At 43.1% G+C, this 27,511-nt stretch overlaps 1 protein-coding gene across 2 annotated transcripts in view; it reads right to left on the bottom strand.

Annotated features, from left to right (window-relative positions):
- The window catches only part of LOC137641558 (serine-rich adhesin for platelets-like), a 100,926-nt gene that overhangs the window by 25,001 nt on the left and 48,414 nt on the right, over nt 1–27,511 (bottom strand). Inside the window, exons 2-4 of one of the 2 annotated variants that reach the window (XM_068374239.1) lie at nt 17,795–17,920; nt 16,431–17,501; nt 10,180–16,115 (exon numbers count right to left, since the gene is read on the bottom strand). In XM_068374239.1, the coding sequence (XP_068230340.1) occupies nt 10,180–16,115; nt 16,431–17,362 (6,868 nt within the window). In that variant the 5' untranslated portion in view covers nt 17,363–17,501; nt 17,795–17,920. Of the gene's footprint in view, nt 1–10,179; nt 16,116–16,430; nt 17,921–27,511 lie in introns of both variants that reach the window. The other variant, XM_068374238.1, reaches the window with a different exon arrangement.

Here is a 27,511-nt window from a genome sequence, read left to right as displayed (position 1 = left end):
CTGCACCATCTGCTAACATGCGTGAGCTGCCGCATCAGGAGTTGCCGGGTTCCAGCACTATGCGGCATTCTCTTCAGCCCATGCAGCATGCTCTGCAGACCTTACAGCATGCTCCGCATACCATGCAGCATGAGCCGCATACCTTACAGCATGCTCTGCATACCATACCGCATGCTCCTCAGCCCACCGCAGACCCTCCCACACACCAGCCCTCTGCTTCTGTTGTTGCCAGCTCGCAGACTGTCCAGCAGAGGCATGATGTTGGATCCGCAGGTACGCATACACCCGTTCTGCAGGATTCAGCCATTCAGCTTGCTGCTCTGCCTTTGCCACTCACTACTCAACTTTCGGATGATGATGTATCGGATGATGAAGCTGCTCATCTGGATGATCCTCACTCTGATGTTGAAGGACACAAGTCTTCGCCACCCTCCTTAGACTTTCGCAAAGTCCTTGCTCTGTTCAGGGACTTGTATCCTGAACATTTTGTGTCTGCAACCCCTCGTTCTCCTCCCTCCGAGTTTGCTCTGGGCATGCAGTCTGCTGCGCCTGCCTTTATCAAGCTTGTTCTCGCCAGATCATCTAGGAGAGCTTTGAGGGTTATGGGGGACTGGTTGCATTCCAAGAAGCAACTGGGAAGGACCTCTTTTGTGTTTCCTCCTCCCAAGCTGGCTTCTAAGTCGAGCGTCTGGTATGCCACGGGAGAGGAACCTGGCTTGGGGGTTCCTGCCTCTGCCCAGGCCGACTTCTCAAGTCTGGTTGACTCTCCCCGCAGGTTGGCTATGAGACGTTCGAAGATCTGCTGGTCCTTTTCCGATCTAGATCATATGTTGAAGGGAGTCTTTCGTGCCTTCGAGATTTTCAACTTCCTCGATTGGTGTTTGGGAGCCTTAAGCAGGAAGACTTCCCCTTCAGATAAGGACTCGGCCATGCTAATCATGTCTAGCATGGACAAGGCAATTCGGGATGGGTCTGGTGAACTTGCGGCTTCATATGTATCAGGAGTCCTCAAGAAGAGAGAACACCTTTGCTCCTTCTTATCTGCTGGTATCACTCCTTGCCAGAAGTCAGAGTTGTTGTTTGCTCCTCTCTCCAAGTGTCTGTTTCCGGAGGAGTTGATTAAGGGGATGGCTGCCTCACTTATCCAGAAGGATACTCAAGATCTAATGGCTTCTTCTGCACGTAAGGCTAAAACCTTACCTTCCGTGCCTAGACCCTTCCGCCCTGCAGCAGTTGATACACCTGCTTCTAGGTTCATCCCGCCCTTTCGTGGCAGAACCTCCAGCAGAGGAGGTACCCGTGCAGACAGTCACCGTGGCAAGTCCAAGAAGGGTTCCAAGTCCGCAAAAGGCAAGTTTTGACTGCCTTCATCTCCAGACAGCAGTAGGAGCCAGACTCAAGACCTTCTGGCAAGCTTGGGAGAGCAGAGGTGCAGACGCTCAGTCTGTGAAGTGGCTAAGGGAGGGATACAGAATTCCGTTCTGCCGCAATCCCCCTCTAGCTACATCTCCCATCAACCTCTCTCCCAACTACAAGGAGAAGGACAAGAGGCTAGCGTTGCAACAAGAGGTGTCGCTCTTGCTACTAAAGGAAGCAGTGGTCATAGTCCGGGATCATCAATCCCCGGGCTTTTACAACCGTCTCTTCCTGGTAGCCAAGAAGACAGGAGGTTGGAGACCGGTGCTGGACGTCAGTGCTCTCAATGCTTTTGTCACCAAGCAGACGTTCACGATGGAGACGACGAAGTCGGTCCTAGCAGCGGTCAGGCAGGAGGACTGGATGGTCTCGTTAGACCTGAAAGACGCATACTTTCACGTCCCCATCCATCCAGACTCCCAACCTTTCCTAAGATTCGTCTTTGGAAAGGTTGTGTACCAGTTCCAAGCCCTGTGCTTTGGCCTAAGCACGGCACCTCTTGTGTTTACGAGACTGATGAGGAATATTGCGAAATTCCTTCACTTGGCAGACATCAGAGCCTCCCTCTATTTAGACGACTGGCTTTTAAGAGCTCCCACAAGTCGTCGCTGTCTGGAGAATCTCAGATGGACTATGGATCTGACCAAGGAACTGGGCCTCCTGGTCAATTTAGAGAAGTCCCAGCTCGTCCCATCCCAGACCATTGTCTACCTGGGTATGGAGATTCAGAGTCGAGCTTTTCGGGCTTTTCCGTCGGCCCCAAGGATCAACCAAGCCCTAGAATGCATCCAGAGCATGCTGAGAAGGAACCGATGCTCAGTCAGGCAGTGGATGAGTCTAACAGGGACACTTTCATCGCTGGCCCTGTTCATCGAGTTAGGGAGACTCCACCTCCGCCCCCTTCAGTATCATCTAGCTGCTCACTGGATAAAGGACATGACGCTAGAGACGGTCTCAGTTCCTGTTTCCGAAGAGATGAGGTCTACTCTAACGTGGTGGAAGAACAGCATTCTTCTCAAGGAAGGTCTACCTTTGGCTGTTCAGACCCCCGACCACCGTCTCTTCTCGGACGCATCAGACTCGGGCTGGGGTGCGACATTGGACGGACAGGAATGCTCGGGAACATGGAATCAGGAGCAAAGGACACTTCACATCAATTGCAAGGAGTTGTTGGCAGTTCATCTGGCCTTGATAAACTTCAAGTCCCTCCAGCTAAACAAGGTGGTGGAGGTGAACTCCGACAACACCACCGCCTTGGCTTACATCTCCAAGCAGGGACGGACTCATTCGAGGAAGTTGTTCGAGATCGCAAGGGACCTCCTCATTTGGTCAAAAGATCGAAAGCTCACGCTGGTAACGAGGTTCATTCAGGGCGATATGAATGTCATGGCAGATCGCCTCAGCCGGAAGGGTCAGGTCATCCCCACAGAGTGGACCCTTCACAAGAATGTTTGCAGCAGACTTTGGGCCCTGTGGGGTCAGCCAACCATAGATCTGTTCCCTACCTCGATGACCAAGAGGCTCCCATTGTATTGTTCTCCGATTCCAGACCCAGCAGCAGTTCACGTGGATGCCTTTCTGCTGGATTGGTCCCATCTCGACCTGTATGCATTCCCGCCGTTCAAGATTGTCAACAGGGTACTTCAGAAGTTCGCCTCTCACAAAGGGACACGGCTGACGTTGGTTGCTCCCCTCTGGCCCGCGAGAGAATGGTTCACAGAGGTACTGCAATGGCTGGTCGACGTTCCCAGGACTCTTCCTCTAAGAGTGGACCTTCTGTGTCAACCTCACGTAAAGAAGGTACACCCAAACCTCCACGCTCTTCGTCTGACTGCCTTCAGACTATCGAAAGACTCTCAAGAGCTAGAGGCTTTTCGAAGGAGGCAGCCAGAGCGATTGCCAGAGCAAGGAGGACATCCACTCTCAGAGTCTATCAGTCTAAATGGGAAGTCTTCCGAAACTGGTGCAAGGCCAATGCAGTTTCCTCAACCAGTACCACTGTAACCCAGATTGCTGACTTCCTGTTACATCTAAGGAACGTAAGATCCCTATCAGCTCCTACGATCAAGGGTTACAGAATTATGTTGGCAGCGGTTTTCCGCCACAGAGGCTTGGATCTTTCCACCAACAAAGATCTACAGGACCTCCTTAGGTCTTTTGAGACCTCAAAGGAACGTCGGTTGTCCACTCCAGGCTGGAATCTAGACGTGGTCCTAAGGTTCCTTATGTCATCTAGATTTGAACCGCTCCAATCAGCCTCTTTTAAGGACCTCACATTAAAAACTCTTTTCCTCGTATGCCTAGCAACAGCTAAAAGAGTAAGTGAGATCCACGCCTTCAGCAGGAACATAGGTTTCACATCGGAAACGGCTACATGTTCCTTGCAGCTCGGTTTTTTGGCTAAAAACGAGCTTCCTTCACGTCCTTGGCCTAAATCGTTCGAGATCCCAAGCCTGTCCAACTTGGTGGGGAACGAACTGGAGAGAGTACTTTGCCCAGTCAGAGCTCTTAGGTACTATCTAAGAAGGTCAAAACCTTTACGAGGACAATCAGAAGCCTTATGGTGTGCTATCAAGAAGCCTTCGCTACCAATGTCTAAGAACGCAGTTTCTTACTACATCAGGCTTCTGATTAGAGAAGCACATTCTCATCTGAAGGAAGAAGACCTTGCTTTGCTGAAGGTAAGGACACATGAAGTGAGAGCTGTGGCTACTTCAGTGGCCTTCAAACAGAACCGTTCTCTGCAGAGTGTTATGGATGCAACCTATTGGAGAAGCAAGTCAGTGTTCGCATCATTCTATCTCAAAGATGTCCAGTCTCTTTACGAGAACTGCTACACCCTGGGACCATTCGTAGCAGCGAGTGCAGTAGTAGGTGAGGGCTCAGCCACTAAATTCCCATAATCCCATAACCTTTTTAACCTTTCTCTTGAATACTTTTTATTGTTGTTTTTGGGTTGTACGGTCGGCTAAGAAGCCTTCCGCATCCTGGTTGATTTGGCGGGTGGTCAATTCTTTCTTGAGAAGCGCCTAGGTTAGAGGTTGTGATGAGGTCCTTTAGTATGGGTTGCAGCCCTTTATACTTCACCACCTAAGAGTCGTTCAGCATCCTAAGAGGACCGCTACGCTCAGTAAGGAAGACGTACTTAATAAAGGCAGAGTAATGGTTCAAGTCGACTTCCTTACCAGGTACTTATTTATTTTATGTTTGTTATTTTGAATAACTAATAAAATGAAATACGGGATACTTAGCTTCTTTGTTAACATGTATGCTGGTCTCCACCCACCACCCTGGGTGTGAATCAGCTACATGATCATCGGGTAAGATTAATATTGAAAAATGTTATTTTCATTAGTAAAATAAATTTTTTAATATACTTACCCGATGATCATGAATTAAAGGACCCGCCCTTCCTCCCCATAGAGAACCAGTGGACCGAGGAGAAAATTGAGGTCTTGTTGACAAGAAGTACTTGAGTACCTGACCACAGATGGCGCTGTTGAGCACACCCCCACCTGGATAGCGATCGCTGGCGTATCCCGACCGTAGATTTCTGTCGGGCAACGGAGTTGACAGCTACATGATCATCGGGTAAGTATATTCAAAAATTTATTTTACTAATGAAAATAACATTTTTGGTCTTGGCAATAAACTCTGGAACAAAAAAGGTAGACATATCCTTCCACTTTACGAAGTGTGAAACAAGATAAGAAAGGCCATGTAACTCACTCACTCTCTTTGTAAATGTTAAAGCTAGAAGGAAGACACTCTTGAGAGTAAGTTCTTAATGTGGATCTTTGTGGAGACCATCATAAAGTGCTATTTTAAGGGACCTCAGAACCTTAATCACATTCCAAGGAAGGAGTTTGAGTTCCCGAGGTGGGCAAGACTGTTCAAAACTCTTCATCAATGCTGAGAGTTCCCACGAGGTGGAGTGATAGCCTTTTACCTCAGTGACTGAGAGTTATTCCTTCCATAGTAAAACTAAAAAGTCTGCAATCAGTGGAATGGTGGTCTTGAATGGAGCGATACCCTTTCTACTTAGCAAGTAATAATAATAATAATAATAATAATAATAATAATAATAATAATAATAATAATAATAATAATAATAATAATAATGATAATAATAATAATAACACCAGTCATAGAAAGAGACCATTTTTGATAGATTAATGCATAGGACTTGAGGAGGTAACCTAAAAGTTGCTTTGCAGTCTGTCTCAAAAAGCCTTTCTTTCAGAGAAGGTGCTGGATAACCTCCAGCTTTGAGATAGGCAGTGAATTGCTTCATAAAACTTTTTCATGTGAGGCTGAAATAGAGGGTTTGGCCAATCTGGAAGTTCCCTTGGAACTTTTATTAGAAAATCCGGGTACCACTCCATGTGAGGCCACTTTGGCATAATCATCATTACTCTTAGGTCTTTTGATGACCTGCTTTTGTTCAGCACCTGACGGCTCAAGCAGAATGGGGAGAGGCATGAACGTTCATTCTGTCCCACAGATGTTGGAATGCATCCTATATCACTGCAGCTGTGTCCAGAACTTGGAAACAATACACATGGAGTTTTTTTATTCAGATGAGTGGTAAACATTTCAATATTCGAGGAACCCCACAAAGTCAGAAGACTCGTTGCCACTTGAGGATTCAAAAACCATTCTGGGCCAACTTTTCTCCCTAGTTAGCTCACACTGTCTGCTATTATGTTCCTCTTCCCTAGAATAAACCATTATGAAAGGTGAATGGCATTTACTTGGGCCTAATGTTATACGTACTACCACTGCTAATTGGCATAGCAGATGGGATACACAGCCCCCTATTTGTTGATGTAAGTCACTACAGTCGTGTTGTCTCTCATCAACACTACCGAGTGACCTTTGATTGTCTCTGAAAAGTGGAGCATTGCTAGGTACACTACACTGCCTACAACTTAATGTAAATTATGTGGAAGGACTTGGCCTCCTGTGACCATGTGGCTGAAATCTGTTCCTTCCTTAGATGGGTTCTCCACTCTTGGTGAGAAGCATCTGAAAAAAGAAGAGACTCTTGAGTTGGAACCTGTAAGGGAGATCCAACTAACAGATTCTTCTCCTGTAGCTACCATGAGAGGAATGTCTTCACAGGAAATTTGATATCTGCGACCATTGGCTTTTTAGTGGCCCATGTAAAGAGGGAAGATCTATCCTCTAGGGGGGATAGATAGCCCAAGAGCTTCTGTCATGAATGAGCTGGAAGGAAATCCATTTCCAGAAAAGGAGCTGCAACCTGTCTGAACCTCTGGATCCTATCTGAAGATAGGTACACTATATTCATCCCCAAGCACTTTATGCTGCATTGAAGGACTAGGCCTGACTTCTAAGTTTAGCTGGACCACAGCTCTAGACAAAATTTAGCCCAGAGGTTCCTGTGACAAAGTAGTTGTGACCTTGATTCTGCTAGAAGCCAGTCATCTAGGTACCTTAAGTCTTATTCTCATAAGGAAACTATAGTGAACAGGCAAGTGAATACTTGTGGTGCTATGGACAGGCCGAAACAGAGCACCTTGAATTGGAACATTTCCTTCCTGAAAAGGAAACATAAGTACAGTACTTCCTTGACCTTGGATGGACAGGGAGTTGGAAGTAGGCATCCTTAAGGTCTATGGTCAGCAGGAAGTCATTCTTTTTTATGGCTTGAATTATTGTACTAACTGCCACCTCATCCAGCAACTTTCCAGGCATCCCCCCACTAGTGGTAAGCTGGGGGATATGCCTTCCCTAATGGGAACCTGTACAACTTCTTCCCCTTGGTTAGAGGGATATCCTCTGTCTTTTAAAGGAGGAATTATTCTGGGCTCAGGTAACATCCTACATTGTGGTATCTGTTTCAGAGAAGTTGGTCTAGGGGCTTGGCGAGAAGTTGGAAAATGCATAGCTACACCCCTTAGTAAGAAAGAAGACCAGCTAGTTTTTCACACTTTTCCATCGCTGCTGTTACTTCCCTAAGGAAAAAAAGGGTAGGATGGTCTATAATTCTGGAGTTTTTAGGTAAAGAGGCATCCCTCTGTGTCATTTTTTTAGTGCATTTAGCAAGTACTGGTCTCTCCTCTTTATAATTCAGGTACCCCAAGTGGAAGCTGTCTGGTGAAGAACAAACTCCAGAACTTTTGCCCCTGAATGTGCTAACTTTTCTTACTGCTTTCTAATTTCAGCATCATTAAGGCCCTGTAAAATAGCAAAAAAAGATACAGCTCCTGACCAGTGGTTGAGTCAGAACCATACTTGGGAGGCAAAAATGGCTGCAACTTTCACATTCTACAGCTCAGGAGCAGAAAATAAGGATTGAAGATGGGGAAGTTCCTAACTTAATGTTCCTGGAATCAAATTTGCGATGTCCAGGTCAATCAGAAGGGGATTTGTTCACATAAAATTTACTTTCCCTTGATAAAGCAGGCAAAAGCAGTTTTGCAGATCGATTTGACCTCGGTAAGTTCTATGAATCAGCCATTTGTTTATTCAACAATTCTAAAGTGTCTTTTACCTGATTTGACAATGGTACTCTGACACTCTGGAAAAATTCAGTCAATAGTACGCCTACTTGAAAGTTGAGAACTTGACATATCATCAGGCCTGTGCATATAGCTAATCAAGCTGATAATTTTAAAAAAGTGGGAGGCCTCTCCAGGACCTGATATTGAGAACTCTAAAGGAGGAACCCCAGAGACATCTACTGTTGTCTCTGTAATTTGCTCAGGAGAGTCCTCAATCGTGATAGCAGTCGGATAGGGACCTCTAGTACTCTGAATTATCACAGACAACTTAGCTCTTGTGCAGGAAACGTGAATTCTTCACTCTACTTGAAATATATTTCACCTCTCATCTGAGCCCTGAAGAATGAGATGAAGCAAAGACCTGGAACAAGGAGAATTCCAATCAAAATGGGTGCGAGGCTCATGGGAGTAATGTGAGAGATAAGATAGAGAGGGTTTCCTCTCCTTTTCTTAACTAGAAGCCTGTGGGCAAGAAAAGTATCAATCTGGTGTATCCCACCAAGAACTTCTATATCTCTTCACAGAATATGATGGGGAACCTGATCTCTGTCTCTCATGTGAAGGACCGTCTCATAAAACCACGGTGAGTGTGACATGAGAAAGTGGCAAGTATGGCTTCACTGTCCATTTTCTCTCAACACTCTGTGCTTATCTAGGCTTTGGTTTAAAATCACCCATAACTACATTAACTGATCTCAGGAAAAGCATAGTAGAAGTTAACTTAGTATTTCCATTTCTGGATAGAATTGAAAGAATATAGGTTAACAGACAAATCGTTAACGTTACGTCAAAAGGAGCTATTGTTACTCGTGAGATGGCTACCTCGCGTCTTGCTTGCAAGCGAGACGGGATGGTGGCATATTCAGTTGTACGTCTACTTGTGATGCGTGACAAAGTCAACACATTCTGTAGGTGCATGAATATTTGTTTGCTCGTTCCATGACTGATTGATATTGATAGCATGCTTCCTTGTACCTGAAAGTGAACGTGGGACTCGTTTGTGAGCCTGTGGGTGCAGACCTAACATTACACTCGCACTAGGTTTATACAACCAGGTCTGTAATTCTTAGTGAGGTCTACAGTACCTGAAAAATCTGAAGTCTTCCTTGGAGAAAAGCTGGTTGCTTCTTTTTGAGGGGAAGATTTACCTTTAGGACTTCTAGGAGTCAGAAAAAGATCATAATCATTGTGAGTGCAGAAAGAAGAAAAGTAAGTAAGCTCCTTCTAACAAAGCTACCTCTATGATTAGAGAAATAGGCTGATCTGTCACCTCTCGGTGTGGTGTTCGCTGAGGCATACATGTAGGTAATACTTTTAAAATTCTCACCGGGTAATGTTCTTGCATTATGGAGGAAAAGCTCCCTGATCTATAAAATCTGAAACAAAAATACGATCTCCCAAGTTATTCCCACTCATGGGGGCAGATGGAGACCTGTTAAGGTTCATATAAGATGGCGAGACCAACGTAATTCGTAATTTTTTTTTTCTGTAATTGTTAAAGCGAAGACAAAAGAGATACATCACTATGTAAGATCGCGGGTTCACTAATCATAATAGTTGATAAAACATTAACAAAATCATGCACAAAATGGTCTTCTCCTTGGGGTAACGGATTTTTTGGGAACTCTGATAAGGATGGATCTGAAAAAGAAAGGTCAGGAGGATTTTTGGGGAAACTCCGATAAGGATGGATCTGAAAAAGAAAGGTCAGGAGTGAGAGAGGAAGACTTTTGTTTCATGTTTTCAGTTGATTAAAAACCAGGAGAGCAATCCTTCTTAACCTTCTTCTTCCAATGACTATTCTATTTCTCCCATTGAGAAGGTGGCCATTCCCTGTAAAATTCACGGCATACAGAACAAAAAGGATTGATTCTACAGTACCTCCACTTGGCCCATGAAGGTGCCACAAGAACTACCTCCAAGACTTGGGCAGGTTCTCATATTCACCTGATAAACACTCATAATCACAAATGCATTGAGAGTAAAGAAAAAGCACAAAGGAAAGCTTTGCATGGACAGCGGTCGAAGCAGAGTCTGATTGAAATGGCAACCAGGAGTACAGTGATGAGAGTCACGCTGATCCAGCTGCTCCTACCTTGCATGATTGGGATGGTGACACCCATACAATGTTACCAGAATCCCACAATTTCCTTAATTTTGGTTGTAGCCAAACAGCAATGGAGTAAACCCCTTTAAATGACGATGGTTTATATTTCACGTAGGAATAACTTACCTGATAGAGGTTGTTGATACATTGGAGGCTGAGCTACAGACGCTGCATCACACTTTTTCTTACGGCGTGGTGCCAGAGGAGATGCAGGAAGTGAACCATCTTCTTTGGATGAAGTAATCTTACTATTTGCTGTCAAACTGACCACTGAAATGTTTCCCCTCTTATCAATTTCATCTAGCTTGGTAACTGATGCTGACCTATTCTTATCAAAATATTTTCTTGAAGAAGGTTGGAGATTTTCCCCTGCTTGAGGAAGCTGCAAATCACAACCTTCTGTTGTGAGACTTGTTTGAGACCTGACTCTCCTAGTCAGTCCTGGAACATTTCCATGAGATAATTGACAAGATGCCATTGGAGACAAAATTCCTTCATTTGCTGTATGCCCTTCAAGTAATGTACTTGAAGTATTGGCCGAGTCTCTTTCCAAGTTTTGACATATATCTTTCTCAGTGACTTGACCATTATTCTGAGATTCTTTTTCTTTGATACTCTTGGTATCTAAAACCTTTCTCAAAGTTCCAGATGCACCCTCATCAAAACTTGTCCCTTCATTCATTTTGCATACACTTAAAGATGCTGTGCTTGTAGTCAAGGGCTCTGAATTTCTTGCTACAGAAGTTAATTTATTTTCATAAGGGATAAAGGAATTTCTTTCCAATTGTAATTCATTTTCTGAAAAAGGACTATGGTGTGACCCCAATGGTTGGCAAACATCAGATTTGGCAAAAGATTTTTTATCTACGAATCCAGCCACATTTATTGGTACCTTCTTTGGACTGGGAGGTGTAATCATATGTTGTTTGGCCATTTCAAATCCATGAGGCTGCAAGTCAGCATCTTTAACACTAGTGTCGTTACATGAAGTACTTGGTGACAATTCAGCCTTTCCCATTTCTTCAGAAATCCTTTGAACTGAAGGTGTGACAAGTTTATTATTACTTGACTGAATATTTGTTGAAGTATGTGAATTAGACTTCTTTTTGTCCAAAATATTTTCAGATGGGTTTGGATTACCTTCAATTTCCTGTAAATTTAAGGCATTATCAAGGTTACCAGAATTATGTCTAGATCTATCTTGGAGTGAAAATCTATTGCACAAAGATGATGTTTGAATGTTTTTACTAGGTTGAAGTGTACTGCTTGAGTCAACGAATATCTCCTGGGTAACATTTCCTGAAACTTCTAGAGAATTACTTGATGGAGCAAATGGTCGATGAGTTGAATCAGAATGACCAAATAACAAAGGCAGTTTTGAACAATTATCCACGTTCATGAAGCTGTGTGGACGATGCCCCTGAACTGTACTATCAGTTACACTTGTTGTTGAAAATGATTTTTGCTGAATGGTGTCCTGAAGATTTGGTACTAGTTCTGTTATGTGATGCTTCTCTTTGTAGCAGCTACTTGATGAAAGGTTTGGTGACTGAGTTGTCTCTTGTTCTGAATCTATAAAATCACACTGTGGTATACGAATAATGTGAGATGATGGACTCGAAATCAACGGCAACGGAGTTATTTCTGACTGCTTATTACCCTTAGAAGAAAGAGATAGGTTACTTCCGTCCATCAATTTATCTTCAGAAGATTGAGGCAAATTTACAGTATCATGTAAGTGCTTATTCAAAAGATGTATATCTTGTAATAGTGATATCATTGTGGCACCTTTTTGCTTATCAAATATGGATGATGATTGCTGTTTTTCATTTTTCAGTTCAATATTTTGAGATGATAATGATCTGTTTGAATTTTTTTGCTGATTATTCTGGGAAAGTTCACATGGCTGATGAACATCCTCAGTTTTATCAGACAGTGAGTTGGACGAAAGACTTACATTCGTTTGTAACAACGTACATATATCTATGCAATCATTTTGAGAAGGAAGTGAAATTAGCCCTAAATCTAGTTCATCATTGTGAGACTGGGGCGATGAATGACCTTCCCCTTTCAGTACATTACTTTTGACAAGTGATTCCTTTATTAAGCAATTAGGTTTATCACCATGGGGAGGAATTGATGGCTCATCTTCACCTGGTTCAAGAATTTGTAGTGGTGATGAATGACTGATGTTTTTAGATTCTTCACTCTGAGAAGGAAGTGATGGTTGACATTCATCTAGTCGCTGACTATGAGATGGAGATGACAAACTGATACTTGTAGATTCATTACACTGGGAAGGAAACAATGACTGACATTTATCTGGTGTATGACTCTGGGGTGATGATGACTCGCCAATATTTTCAGGTTTATCAATTTTGGGAAGAAGCAATGGCTGACCATCTAATTGATGACTTTGAGGTTGTGATGATGGTCTGATGCTTTTAGTTCCATCACTTTGGGGAGAAAATGGTGTCTGGCTTCCTTCTGGTTGAAGACTTTGTAGTGGTGATGATGAACTGACACTTTGAGATTCATCACTCAGAAGACGTGGTACCTGGCATCCATCTAGTTGATGACTCTGCAGTGGTGTTGATGGACTGACACTTTTATGTTCATCACTCTGGGGAGGAACTGGTGCCTGACATCCAACTGGTTGATTACTCTGCAGTGGTGTTGATTTAATGACACTTTTAGGTTCATCACTCTGGGGAAAAAGTTGTGCCTCACATCCATCTGGTTGATTACTCTTCAGTGATGATGATGGACTACCACTTTTAGGTTCATCACTCTGGGGAAGAAGTTGTGGTTGACATCTTTCTGGTTGATTACTCTGCACTGTTGTTGAAGGACTGATACTTTTCGGTTCATCACTCTGAGGAAGAAGTGGTGCCTGACATCCATCTGGTTGATGACTCTGCAGTGGTGTTGATGGATTGACACCTTTAGATTCATCACTCTGGGGAAACGGTAGTGCCTGACATCCATCTGGTTGATGGCTCTGCAGTGGTGTTGATGGACTGACACTTTTAGGTTCATTACTCTGGGGAAGAAGTGGTGCCTGACATCCGTCTGGTTGATGGCTCTGCAGTGATGTTGATGGACTGACACTTTTAGGTTCATCACTCTCGGGAAGAAGTTGTGGTTGACATCCATCTGGTTGATGACTCTGCACTGGTGTTGAAGGACTGATACTTTTCGGTTCATCACTCTGGGGAAGAAGTGGTGCCTGACATGCATCTGGTTGATGACTCTGTAGTGGTGTTGATGGACTGACACTTTTAGGTTCATTACTCTGGGAAAGAAGTGGTACCTGACGTCCATCTGGCTGATGACTCTGCAGTGGTGTTGATGGACTGACACTTTTAGGTTCATCACTCTGGGGAAGAAGTTGTGCCTGACATCCATCTGGCTGATGACCCTGCAGTGGTGTTGATGGACTGACACTTTTAGGTTCATCACTCTGGGAAAGAAGTGGTACCTGACATCCATCTGGCTGATGACTCTGCAGTGGTGTTGATGGACTGACACTTTTAGGTTCATCACTCTGGGAAAGAAGTGGTACCTGACATCCATCTGGCTGATGACTCTGCAGTGGTGTTGATGGACTGACACTTTTAGGTTCATTACTCTGGGAAAGAAGTGGTACCTGACATCCGTCTGGCTGATGACTCTGCAGTGGTGTTAATGGACTGACACATTTAGGATCTTCACTTTGGGGAGGATGTAATGACTGGCCATCTAGTTGATGACTCTGAGGTGGAGATGACTGACTGGTGCTTTTAGATCCCTCACTCTGGGGAGTAAATGATGCCTGACATCCATCTGGTTGGGGACTCTGAGGTGGTCGTGATGAAACAAGACTTTTAGGTTCATCACTCTTGGGAGGAAGTGACGACTGACTGTTTAACGGATTATTCTGAGGTGATGACAGACTGACACTTTTAGGCTCATAACTCTGGGGGTTTAACGATAGCTGACATTCATCTGGTTGTTGACTCTGAGGTGGTGATGACTGAATGATATTTTGAGGTTCATTAATCTCGGGCAATAGCGATGCTTGACTTCCATTTGATTCTTGCCCCAGAGGTGGTGATGATGGACTGATACTTTTGGGTTCATCACTCTGGGAAGTTAGTAGTAGCTGGCAGTCATCTGATTGGTGGCTGTCAAGTGGTAGTGGCTGACTAATAGTTTTAGACTCCTCACTCTGAACAATTAGTGATGATTGAAATCCCTCTAGTTTATAAGATTGGTGAACCAATGAAGAATGTTTGGCTGCTACAGTTCCATCACTTTGGGGATGAATTGATGGCTTTAACCCATCTGGTTGACAACTTTGAGATGACAATGAAGATATATTGATAACTTCTGTTTCCTTACTTTGGGGAGGTGATGGCTTACCTCTACTTGGCTGATGACTCTGTGAGGGTGATGGTTGGCTGACCTCTTCAGTTTTATTACTCTGAGATGAAAGCAAGGAATGACTTCTATTTGACTGATAACTTTGAGTGGGTAGTGATGACAGACTGAATTCTTTCAGTTCACCACTCTGTGAAATAGGCACTGATTGCTTTTCATCTTTACTTTGTTTAATTATAGAAATTGCAGGCGACTGACTGGTACTTTTTACTTGATTACAATCAGGGAAACCTTCATTAAATCTTTCACTTTGCTGGGTAGGAATTGTTGAATGTTTTTCAATGTTTGACTGATTATTAATAGGAAGGGAAAAGGATGTATGACTGGTACCTTTTAGACATTTAAGTCCATCTTTCAATTCACTACTTTTTTGAGAAATAGTAGGTTGACTTACATCTTTTGGCTGGCTATTTATAGAATTTAATAATGCCTGTGATACGTGTACTGCATTACTTGGAATTAATATATGATCGTCGCCTGATTGACTTTGATTTGGTGAAAGTGAAGACCTTCCTACATCACTTAAAGGAAATGAGGACTTGTCCACTTCTTTTGGATTATAGTTCTCAAAAGGAAGCATTGATTTTTTCACATCTACCATATGATTACCATGAAAAGGAACTGATGCTTGAACTCCATCATTTTGGTGACTAATATGGGAAAGTGGTGACTGTGGTGTGACTTTTGATTCATTATACTTAACTGGATGGGACAAATGACTAGCAGTTTGTAGATTACTTTCAGCAGAAAATGATGGTAGTGTCCCATTATGTGATTTACCTTTGAAATCAAGAGTTGTCTGAATTATTTCCTTTGCTTGATTACCTTGTGTAGGATGTGATGACTCAACTAACCTTCTTGGAACATTCCATGGTGAACAAATTAAAGGTTGCAAGGTGGGATTTTGATCTCTTGGACAGACTTTGGAAGGATTTGCAAGCTTATTTTCATACGATGAGCTAAAAGTTCTTGATTGAAATTCTTGTTGTGCCTCACCCAGAGGAATATTATGTAGACAATTTGGTACCACCATGTCTTTTGACGCACCAAGAATCTCATCTTTAGGACAAGATGTGGAAGAAGTATGTGAGGATGGAACTGTAAATTTCTGTTTGTCACCAGATGAAAAATCAGATATAGAATCACTTGAATGAAGAGACGGTGAGTGAGATGTAGTTTTGCGAGAACTACTTGATGAACAGGGAAATAACTCAACTGCTTTTTCAAATGACAGAAGAGCAGCTTCCAATGAATTTGGTTGACTAGATCCTTCGTTGGCTATGTCATGAACTATAGTTTGGGAAAGGGGTATGTTACCATTGTCAGCAAGAAAATCCTTTGTTTGAAATACTAAAGACTTTTCTGTAGCTTTCTGTGCTGTAGAAAATTTAGAACGCTGTTCCAATGCTGAAAGTTCCTTCTTTTGAGACACTCCTAATTCACTTGAACCATGTTCAGATACACAATGCGCAGGATCGCTACTAATTGCAAATACAGTGTCATCTAAAGTTTCAGGTAATATACTGACTGCAGATGATGATGTTGATCTTTGTGTCATGTCTTGGGTATTTTTTTCATCGCCAGATCTGGAAACGCTAGGGTCTACCATGTGTTTGACAGCGGGTTGACTAAGCAGACAACTGTAAGAGAAAAGTCATGGCAGTAAAATATGTGAAATCTAGAAAGTAAAAAGTCTAATTCATAGACAGTTATAGTACTAAGCTTTGAACTTTTACTGAATAGAGTTCCAATGCTCATAGTCAGGTGTTTGTTATCTAAAATATATTTCACCTCAGATTACGACTGAAAAAAAAAAATATAAAGTGAAAAATTTCTAAATCAAAATTAATTGCTCCTGACGAAAATGAAAATATGCTCAAGTAAGTGAAAAATGTCTGAGGTGAGGTAAGACTAAAAGGATATAATTGTGTTACAGGTATCAATACTTCACTAACCTCTTAGAAATATTACTGTCAAATTCCTTTTTTGAAGATCCCGACTGATTAACAAAGCTATTGCTTGTCTGACAATTTTCTGTATCCTTTCCATTTTGAATGTGGTTGCTAATTCCAGCATTCATCACATCACCTTCGATTTGTTTTGTCCTTTTATGGTTAGTATTTCCCACTCTTTCACTAGAGCAGCTCCCAATAGATTTACTTCCACCAGGTGCATTGCTTTCTTTTGAGTTTTCTCTCATATTTGAATTTTTTGTATCTTTGGAAAACACTGATGACCTGATGTCACCCAACTTATCAAAACCCTTCAGCACTTCACTGAATAGTTTTTCAGAAATGGAAGGTTTGGCATTAACTTCTGACAATTCAGTATTCAAAGACTTTATTGAAGTAGGACGGCTACTGTTAGGAGTGTAATACCTCTCAGGTGTTGATTGTCTATCCGAAGCATCATGATGGTCTGGTGGTACATACTTTTCTGAGCTCAAGTAACTCTTTTCTGGCAATTCATTATCTGATTGGAAATACCACTGTGTACGAGAATTAGAAGACTTCTCTTGAGAAGATGCAGCCGAAACCCCAGAATTACGACGAGTGCCATTCTCTGGAGGATCTGATACTGCTCTTTCTGAATGAGTTGAGGTAACAGCTAACCTTGGACTTCTACTTCTAGACCTCATTCTTAAAGATGGACTTCTTCCATCATTACTGATTCCTAAAAGGTGGGGTAATTTCTTCACAAAGCTTGGGGTTCTCTTTTCAGGGGCTGCACCTGGTTCAAGAATTAAATTTTCTCCTTCCTTATCTGGACTCTGTCTAATATCTTGATTTGTATTTTTCTCTTGATCAATTTCAGCTTTGGTCAAAGGAGCCTGCTCGCAATCTTGGCTTGGGAAAATACCTGTGAGTTTCTTGGCCCAACCAAACATTTTTAATATGCTCTTGAACAAAGTTTATCAGAAAATTACATCAAGTGGCAGACAATGACCTTTTCATAATAATTCTTTTTCGGATTTCTTTAAATTCCCCATACCAGATAGGCAGTAAATAATTGCTGGGATGATAATCCTGGAAGATTACAATAATGGTCGTTAAAATTATCAAGTCACTCTGAGCTACAACAGCTGATAACGTTCAACAATAGATTCCAAGTCATGGCTTTCTAGAGTTAAAAACTTTTATCTTTTTATTATTTTCACACACAAGCGGGATAACACAAAAAAGACCAACTAAACCAAAGGGTGGCATTTTAGGAAATGTCTGGACTGAACTTTGTCAAATTCTAACAAATATAAGGCATATCACAGCTTCACAGGTAAGTATATCACAGAAGGTGGGAGCAAAGGCTAATTGTACAGTACCGCTGACAGATGCAATCGATGCTAGGCAGACATTTCATATAATTGTGTCTGTTGCATTTACCAAGCAATCTCTAGTCCCTCTACTTGACAGAATATTCATCTGCCAAAATTTGCCACCGTTCAAATCTGAGGATAAAAGAAAACAATTGACAATTTTTGCAGATGTAATTAAAAGAAATAAGCAAATAATTTATGCTGTAGATACAAAAGAAAATTACGATAATTACCACTGGTAGGGTTTATGAATATACTATAGGGTCCTACATCCCTGCGTTGGGGCTGAAGAAGCCATTCAGCATCCACGTACATTTTGGAGGAAACCCTGCAATTGCACTATTAAGTCAAATTTGAAATGTTGGGCAGTAAGATGAAAGGGAGGAAGTTAGGCAAGAGTCTAAAAGTGGGACTAACTTGGTTCGAAGAGATGCTGCAAAGATCCTTAAGTAATGCTTGCAGTGTACCGTGATAGGTGCATTGACGGCATTATCTCTCTACAGTGATCTGTAGCATTCACAACGATTAACATTTTATTTACAAAATCAATCGGCCTCTCTCTCTCTCTCTCTCTCTCTCTCTCTCTCTCTCTCTCTCTCTCTCTCTCTCTCTCTCTCTCTCTCTCTCTCTCTCTCTCTCTCGCGCTAAAGGCTGATTAACTTTGATCTTTGATTAACTTTGATCTTTGAGCTTACCCCTTGTGTATCAATGTATCATTGTGAATTAACATGAACACAATCCTTTTATCCAAAATCTAATTTTAGGGACATGACCCCTCAGTATACATCTGCTAATTTTCCTCTTAAAAGAGTCTGGACATCCCTGACAAATTAAATCTACAACTGGAAACTTACTCCTTCATATAACAAACTACTGTACAATACTGTAACAACATTTTTTTTTTTTTTCGATGACAATCACGTACATAACGTCAATCTATTCCCTGAAGGCTCCTACCTCGATGGCAAGTGTTGCTGCCCTAGGAAAAAACAATGGGTTTAGGTACAAGACAAAAGGAAATGAAGTTGAGGGCAGGACCCCTTGGTGGAGGACTGAGAACAATAACAATTGTGAATGTGACTCCTGAGGAATACCGTTATTACCGGGGGAAAATAAAAACATTATTGCCACTCTGTGGAAGTCAGCAAATAGCTAGTGCCATTAGATTTAAACTGTAACTGCAAACAAATCAGGTTTTAAATGTGAATGGATATTCTGCTAAAGTAAGGAAACGTATCTTACATTTATAATGTTAATTATATAGACTCATTTTGGATAGCTCCCTCAGAGGCAATTAAAATATTCACATGTCTGAGGCTATTTTGTCCAAGAAGATTTTTTAGTTTAAGTTGAATTCTGGATGGTTTATTGTAAGCATACAATGAAAGGGGCCTTTATAATTATAATTTATTTTTCTGTGCTGCTGATGTGAACGATCTTAATTCTAAAGTTAGGCCCACGGCCGAATTCTAAAATATCTTAACCCATACAGTACTGCTCCCTATCACACCCTTACGTTATTTTCTTTATATTTAATTATTGTCTAGCACTCTCAGTTGAGGTGTACTACATTGTGCTAGGTGTAGTGCCTGAACACAGAGGACTGAGGTGGTACTGGTTGAGACAAATCCAATATATAAAAATATCTGAACTTAAAACACTATTATGGTTGATTAACGGCAGCGTTGTATGTTTCTGATTAGTTGGCACGGGAGTGCTGGCGTTCCAATCCCCCAGGTTAAGATCTAGATATCTGCTGTAGGGAAAGCTTCTTGGAAGTCAATTTTCCAGACATTATTATTTCTCATAATATTATTTTCATTCAATTCCAAAATGGATGTACTTCGGGATATTGTCTTGAGAGTGCACAGTATGTCTCAGCCTAGTGGCCAGTGATATGGCAAATAATTTACTGCTCTTATATATATATATATTTTTGGGCTCAAGCCATGGCGTCCTGATGGAAGGTTCCTTTTTGGTAGCTTCCTTGGGTATATCACTACTAAATATTCCCAGAGAATTTAACCACAGGTTATCACAGAATTCTAACTTCTGGAGCGAGTATCCTAAAGGTTTCCCTTTTAAGACATCGTATATCAACAGGGGACGCATGTATTAACGCGCCACATAGCTATCTACACCCCAAACAGAGTTAACACTTCGGTGTGTAGGGGCGGAGAATAGCTGGGGAGCCGTTCCACAGCTAATCTAGTTCGTGGCTACTTTTGGTACTCGAGACGTAAACAAACGGGCGCCATTGCTAAATGATGTCACGTCCGTCCTCATCCTTCTTCTAGTAGCTTGCCTTGCTAAGACGGATTTTCCCTTGTGTATTTTCATCAGCTTGCATCTTCGCTATGTCGCTACCTTCGGCCTCGCCTTCTTCTGGAAAGTTGAGTACAAGGTTCCAGTATTGTTTAAATAAGCTCTGACCGTAAAGTAACTTTTACTTTTCGAGATATTTTATGTTTTGTGGCAGAGCTGTGCCTCAACCGGACCGGCCATTTTATGGCGTCGCTGTTGTTTTGCATGCCTCATTTAGATAGCCTCAACTGCGTTTTCCGGCCTCATTAACTAATCGATACTATTAGTTATTTAGTCTTCATAGCTAGGAACTTTTATATCGTGTTTTGACGCTTTATTATTGGTCATCAACTGACCCCATACCAGTTGGCTAGTATAGCCCCTAGGCTAGAGGGCCTATATCAGTGTTCATGCATGATATTTATCAGTGATCCTAGGTTTATTTATGAAGATAGTGGCATTATTTTACAATACAGTACTATTGACTGTGATGCAAGTGTTTTCGCCTTCAGGGACCATATAAGGGACAGGTTAGATAGTGTGTCTTTCTAACCTAACCTACAAGTAGGACCCCTATATGCTTCCTTCATCCCCTGGCTTAGGGCATCCCCTCTGTGTAGCCTTGCTCCCGCTACCACGTAAGGGGATCAAGCTCATATCAGAGTAATTTATCGCTTCTCTGTCCTCCCTAAGGGAATGATCCCCCCATAGGGTTGCGTCCGAGAATGAGGAACGGCTAGTCCTTCCTCTATTGCTGGGGCTAGGTCTACGACCTTTCCTGCAATAGCGATACGTCTTCCATCCTTCCTAGTTCAGGGCGTAACATCCCTGCTCTAGGTTAGGTTTTGGAGGGGTTAGTGCTGTACCTTGCTGAAACGATACCCATGCACCGTTTTCAGACAGGCTGCCTTACCTTAGGCTAGGGAGTGTCCTCCCTTCCTTGGTGGCCGCTCTGGTACAGAACCTCCCCCACAGAAGACCCTTCTCTTCTCCCCTCCCCACCTATCTCTTGTATGGCCTAGCCTATACTTAGGTTAGCCTATACCCATCTGTCCCCTGTCCTACAACTCCTCCTTAGGGTGGAGTGATAGGGCTACCTTGAGCTCCTGTGTGCAGTCCGCTCTCGTACATATACCCTTCATAATGTCCTATGGGGTTAGCCACTGGATGCGTTCTGTCTACAGGGGTTCTCCCCCCTCTTGGGTGTTCCCTGCCCTCCCTTGGGCTCCCTTAGCTCCCGGTCCTCTGCGGCCCCTGCTTCTGGGTGATAGGGCTAGCCTCTATAATAGGTACACCCACTCAGGTGGGATGTCTTGGGGTCCGTGGCCGGACCCCTACATCCCCCCTTCTGTCTCTTTCTCTATCCTGGTGCCGGTCCCTTGCCGCCTCTACTGTCGGTGATACCCACCTCCTACCTTGGTGACTTACCCCTTGCCCTTGGTGCCGCCAGTCCCCCGTGTGCCAGGGGATTGCCGCCTGCCGCCGGGGGATTGCCGCCTGCCGCCAGCGCCTAGCCGATGGCCTTCCCTCTTCCTCATAGCCTCAGTCGTCCATCCACCGGCCGGCCCCCGGAGTGCTGGCATCCACTGCCGGCACTCCGGTTCTGCTATAACCATCCTTGTCCCTGTCACCAAGCCGGCAACCTCCGGCTGCCGGAGCCGCCGCTCCATGCCGGCGTGCCGCCGCTGTGCCGGCGGCCGCCACCCTGGTATTACTCTTGACTTCTATATTGTCTTCCTTAATGCCAGAAACTCTGCTGGAGCGGCCTCCGGCGTGCCGGCGGTCTGCCGGAGCCTCCCGGAGGCGTCAAGACGACTTGCACCCCCTTCTACTAGCTATCATCTGATGTTGATAGCCCTACATCGCAACCAGATGACTTGATTACGTAAATGGATTGGTATTATCTTACCGTTCTATTAGTAACCATGCTGTCTTCTTGCATATCACAGATTTCCAGCATGCTGTGAGTATCTTAGCACGGCTGGTTGCCGGAAACCGTTACCCTATGGGATCTTCTAGTTCCCAATTCTAGAGTCTGAGTGGCCTCAGTCCTAGCCTTATATCCTTGACAATTTCCAATAGAATTCCCACTGCCCTACGGGCATTCCATGTTGAATTCTATCCTGTGCCTTCGGTCACAGCAAATTGTCTATGGATGAAGATCACGGTGTTAAATGTTGGTTTGTTTGTCCTATGAAAACGCACCCAACGTTCGTTTACGCTGGTAAGTGTAGTGTTTGTCCAATGAGAACGCACCCAGGTTTGTTGACATTATCGAAATAGTTGATTTATTGAAAAATATGTTTATTTGAAAGGTTGATATGTTATTATGATTGGGTCATTACAATTATAAAGAGTAATCCATGTGAATTGTGATTATATTGTGAAAACTGTATTAATTTCCCGAGTGGATGGGAGCCGGGACTTCCCCTCTCCCGTTTTCGTCACATATTTGTATTTTTTTTTACCTTTGGGGAAGCTTTAAAGAGAATAAAAGTGAGAAATTTATAATTTGCTGGTTAAATGGATTTGTCTTGTCTGTATCACAATGTTATCTATTTTTTTATGTGAAGTTTTCTACAAAAAGGAACCATGGGACCTGCGTGCTCCCCCAAGCTCTTGTTTTGAATCTGTAGTAGAGAGTAGAGAGGAATAAAGAGAAAACGAGACGGTCGTTTCCTTTCTCCTGTAGTTTATTTTTGAGTATTACGAGAAAATTGAGGAGGCTATGCCTCAAACTGAGGGGCTTATGGCCCAAAGACAACATGGTGCCCAGACCCGGGAATCAGATGAGAGCGAGGCTGAATTTACTGGATTCCCCAACGACATAAATCAACTTAGGAGAGCAGTGCTGCAGAGAGAGAAGGCAACAATATGGCTGCGTTGTGCCTCAGAAGATTTGACCAGAGCCATGGCCGGTAATCCGACCTGGCATGAAATTACAAGTCTCGTAAAAGACTACGATAATAAGAAGGCCGACTGGGAAGAAATAATTCAGCGAGGCCAGAATTCTATAGAGGATGTTGACGAGCTCTAGAGAAGAATACTTGAAGACCACCATTTTCTGCAAGAGGTAAGAAAAATCCGTACTGAAGCAGCAGCTACCTTAGAGAGGCTGGGCAAGGACAGAAACTTGGTTGCTAATAGGTCCAGTGAAGATATTAATTCAGGCAGTGAAGTCGGTAATGAGGGTTTTAGTGTGCAATTGCCTAAACTCCAGCTAGTGAAATTTGGCGGGAAAATAACAGAGTGGCGGCCATTTTGGGACCAATTTATGGCACTTGTGGACGATCAGCCTATGCCTCTTGTTTCCAAATTTATGTATCTTCAATCTGTTTTAGAGGGTGAGGCTAGGGGTGTACTACAGGGCCTCACCCAAACAACAGCTAATTACAAGATAGCCTGTGAGTTGTTAGAAGAAAGGTATGGCGATCCAGAAAACATTATATCAGCTCACCTTCAAGCCCTAATGCAACTTAGCTCATCTAGGAGCGCAAGGACTGAAATTCACACGTCCTCTTTGCGGAAATTACAGGATGAGTTAGTAGGCCATGTGCGCAGTTTGGAGGCCCTTGGAGTTGGAGGTGAACAGTACGGGCGGATCTTGGTGCCTATGATCCTTGCTCTGTTACCTCATGACATAAGGTTGGACTGGTCGCGTAGTGGACGGAAAAGAGGAGATCTCGACGGATTGCTGAAGTTCTTGCAACGAGAAGTGGAAGGCAGAGAGAGGGCAGAGGCTATCAAGAGACTAAGCCTTGGAAAATCCGAGGAACCCAGTGTAGAACGACGGACTAAAAAGCACACTCCCAGTTCAGCCTCTGCCCTTCAAACTTCATCAGAAGAAAGTGGTTCGAAGACGTTTTGCGCATTCTGTGGAAAGCTGCATCCCAGTGAAAGGTGTTTAGGTATAACTAAGCTCCCCCTTGCAGAAAGAGAAGAAGCCGTGCGTAATCGGCGTTTGTGTTTTAAGTGTTTATCTAAAAGCCATTATGCCAAGGCCTGTTGGGCTAAGTGTTCAAAGTGCAAGACTGGGAATCACAACTCCCTTGTATGTCGGAGATCTGAAACGAAACCCTCCGTAACAGCTAGTGAAAATAACCCTGTAGTAGAGGGAGTGCAAGAGGGGTCAAATTCTGTGACCCATGTGGGGGTAGCACCTTGTGAGGTGAAAAACAAGGTTAATTCAAGGTGTTGTGTATTGCAGACGGCCCAAGTCAGGGTAGTAGGCCATCAGGGTATCACATTTGCTACTGTAATGTTTGATACAGGGTCAGATCGGTCTTACATTTCAAGGGAACTGGTCAAACGGGTCAAGCCTAAGTGGCTGACTTCTGAGTATTTATCATTTTCTGCCTTTGGTGGAGGGAAAGCCTCTAAGGCAGATTTGTGTAGTATTTATGAAATAATGAGTGTAGGGGCAAATGATCACAAATATAGTTTTAAGGTTGCTGAGATTGATGTAATTTGTCCTCCGTTATCTAGGTCCAAAGTGGACCCTAAGTGTTTAGAACCTTTTTCTCACCTTAAGTTGATCGATGAGTATGGATCCCATCGAAATTTACATATTGATATGTTGATAGGCCTTGATTTATATTGGAAGATGATGATCCCCAACCAGGTTATGTATCATGAAGGGCTTGTGGCCCAGGAGACAATTTTTGGTTGGATTTTGTCCGGATCCTTTAATAGGTCTGAAGGTAATATTGGTGTAAGTGTACAATTGTTAGCAATTGAGAATGTACAAGAGTGTAGTTTGAGTCAATTTTGGGATCTAGAGTCTGTTGGCATAAAACCCAACGAACTACATTCTGAGGCGATGAACCCTGACCCAGTCTTGGTTCAATTTGAGAATTTGGTAAGTTTTAAAGATGGTCGCTATGAAGTGGCCCTACCATGGAAATCTGAGAATATGAAATTAGATTTGATTAATAATGAACATCATGCTTTGAGAAGATTGGAAGGTCTCTATAATAGGTTAGGTAAAAACCCCTGTCTGCAGGAACAATATTTTAAGGTGTTTAATGAGTATGAAAAGGAGGGTATTATTGAAGAAATTCCTTCCCATCAACGGGAAGGTGGGTATCCTATATTTTATTTGCCTCATCGGCCTGTGGTACGGGAAGGGAGCCTAACCACCAAGGTGAGGCCTGTTTTTGATGGATCTGCACGTGGCAGTAATGGAGTATCTCTGAATGATTGTTTAGAAAGTGGTCCTTCACTCAACCCTGATTTAGTTGAGGTGTTGTTAAGATTTAGAAGGTGGAGGGTGGCCTTAACAGCTGATATTACAAAGGCTTTTCTTCAAATAAAGGTAAGAAGGGAGGACCGTGATGTTCATAGGTTTTTGTTGAAAGAGGGGAACAATGTTAAACATTTCAGATTTATAAGAATGCCCTTTGGTAATAAGAGTAGTCCATTTTTATTAAATGCCACCTTAAAATTTCATTTAAAGAAATACCCTCTCACAGAGGTGGTTTCTGAACTGTATGCGAATCTGTATGTAGATGATTGGCTATCTGGGGCTGATAGTCCCGCAGAGCAAGTTTAAGATTTGAAGAAGCCTATGGTATCCTGCAGGAGGCTGGTATGTCATTGTCAAAGTGTACGTCTAATTGTAAGACTTTAACTATAACTGAAGGTTCTAGTGAAGAGAGTGTCAAGGTTCTAGGCCTCCACTGGGTATCCTCCCCTGACTGTTTTACCTTTAAGGTTGAGAACCTGGACCCCTTTGGAGATATTGTTTGTACCAAAAGAAATGTGCTAAGCCTCATAGCTCGGTGTTTTGATCCCTTGGGGCTCATATGTCCGTTTGTTATGCATGCAAAAATACTGTTTCAAGAAATCTGGAGATTAGGTTTAGATTGGGATGAGCTATTACCCGAGGCTATGCAAGGCAGAGTTAAATTATGGGTTGTAGGATTTTCTGTGCTTGAGTCATTTAGAGTAGATCGGTACTTGTTTTCTGAGTCACCCTTTAAGGAAATTCCTAATGTTCAATTCCATGCATTTAGTGATGCTTCAGAAAAGGGTTATGGTGCTTGTGTTTATATGAGAGTGCCTGAGGGGGATAAATTCAAGGTATCGCTGGTTGTTGCAAGAGGCAAGGTAGCCCCTATAAAAAGGGTTTCCCTTCCTAGGCTTGAATTACTCGGAGCCCTGTTATGTGCTAGACTCGTTGTGTTTGTGACGTCCGCCTTGCAGCTGGGTAAAGAGGTTTCTGTTCAATGTTGGACGAATTCCACAGTAGCCCTAGCTTGGATAAAGGGGGACCCCAATAGATGGAAAACCTTTGTGGCTAACAGGGTTGTTGAGATTCAACATTTGACACCTCCTTCATGTTGGCAGCATTGTCCAGGCAAGGACAACCCAGCGGATCTTGTATCTCGAGGTGTTTTTGCTGAGCAGCTTTTGCAGTCTGATATTTGGCTGAAGGGTCCTCCTTGGCTCTGTTCCTCCCCGCTCCCTCATCAGGAAGGCAGGGGGGTGGACATTCCTTCAGAAGAGATATGTGATACTGACACAGTTTGTGTTGCAGTTGAAAATGAGCCGCCCTTATTTGAATTCACCCGATGGAGTTCCTTTACAAAGGCCCTTAATGTAGTAGGTTGGGTACTGAGATTTGTTGGGAATTGCAGACCTTCGTCCCGCAAATTAAGTGGACCTTTAACCTATGGAGAATTGACGAAGGCTAAGGTACAACTGCTGTACTTTGTGCAACGAGAGGCCTTTGCAAAGGAAGTAAATGCTCTGGGTAGATCTCTCCCCCTCCCAAGGGGTTCTTCCTTGATTAAACTTGATCCTTACCTAGATGAGGATGGGCTACTGAGAATAAAAGGGCGCTTAGAGAATGCAGACTTGAGTTTTGAGAGTAAGCACCCTATAATAATTCCTGGTACCCACATTGCTTTACTGTTAGTTTGTTTCCAGCATAGGTTGCTCAAGCATGCTGGTGTTGCTACACTTGTATCCACTTTACGAAACAGTTACTGGATCATTCGCCTTCGTCAGATTGCAAAGAAGGTTTGTCGAGAATGTGTGGCTTGTCGGCGTTGTGATGCCTCTGCTTGTTCCCAGCCTGTGGGGCCACTTCCCGAGTTGAGAGTTAAGTCGGCTCCTCCATTCACGGTTACAGGGCTGGATTTTGCTGGTCCTTTATTTTGTATTGATTTTCCATCCAAGAAATTGTATATACTTCTTTTTACCTGTGCTGTCATTCGAGCTGTTCATTTAGAGCTCACCGAGTCTCTTTCGGTTGTTGATTGTAATTTGGCCATTAGACGGTTTGTAGCTAGACGGGGTGTTCCAACAGTGTTCTACTCTGACAATGCTAGAACCTTTGTGAGTGTCTCCAACCTGTTAAGAGAACATTATGGCTCGTTGACGCCCCAATGGAAGTTTATTGTACCTAATGCTCCT

This window comes from Palaemon carinicauda, chromosome 5 (genome assembly GCF_036898095.1).
Source record: "Palaemon carinicauda isolate YSFRI2023 chromosome 5, ASM3689809v2, whole genome shotgun sequence".
NCBI classification, from domain to species: Eukaryota; Metazoa; Arthropoda; class Malacostraca; order Decapoda; family Palaemonidae; genus Palaemon; species Palaemon carinicauda.
The sequence above is the reverse complement of the archived record's forward strand: the minus strand, read 5'-3'. Positions and strand labels throughout refer to the sequence as shown.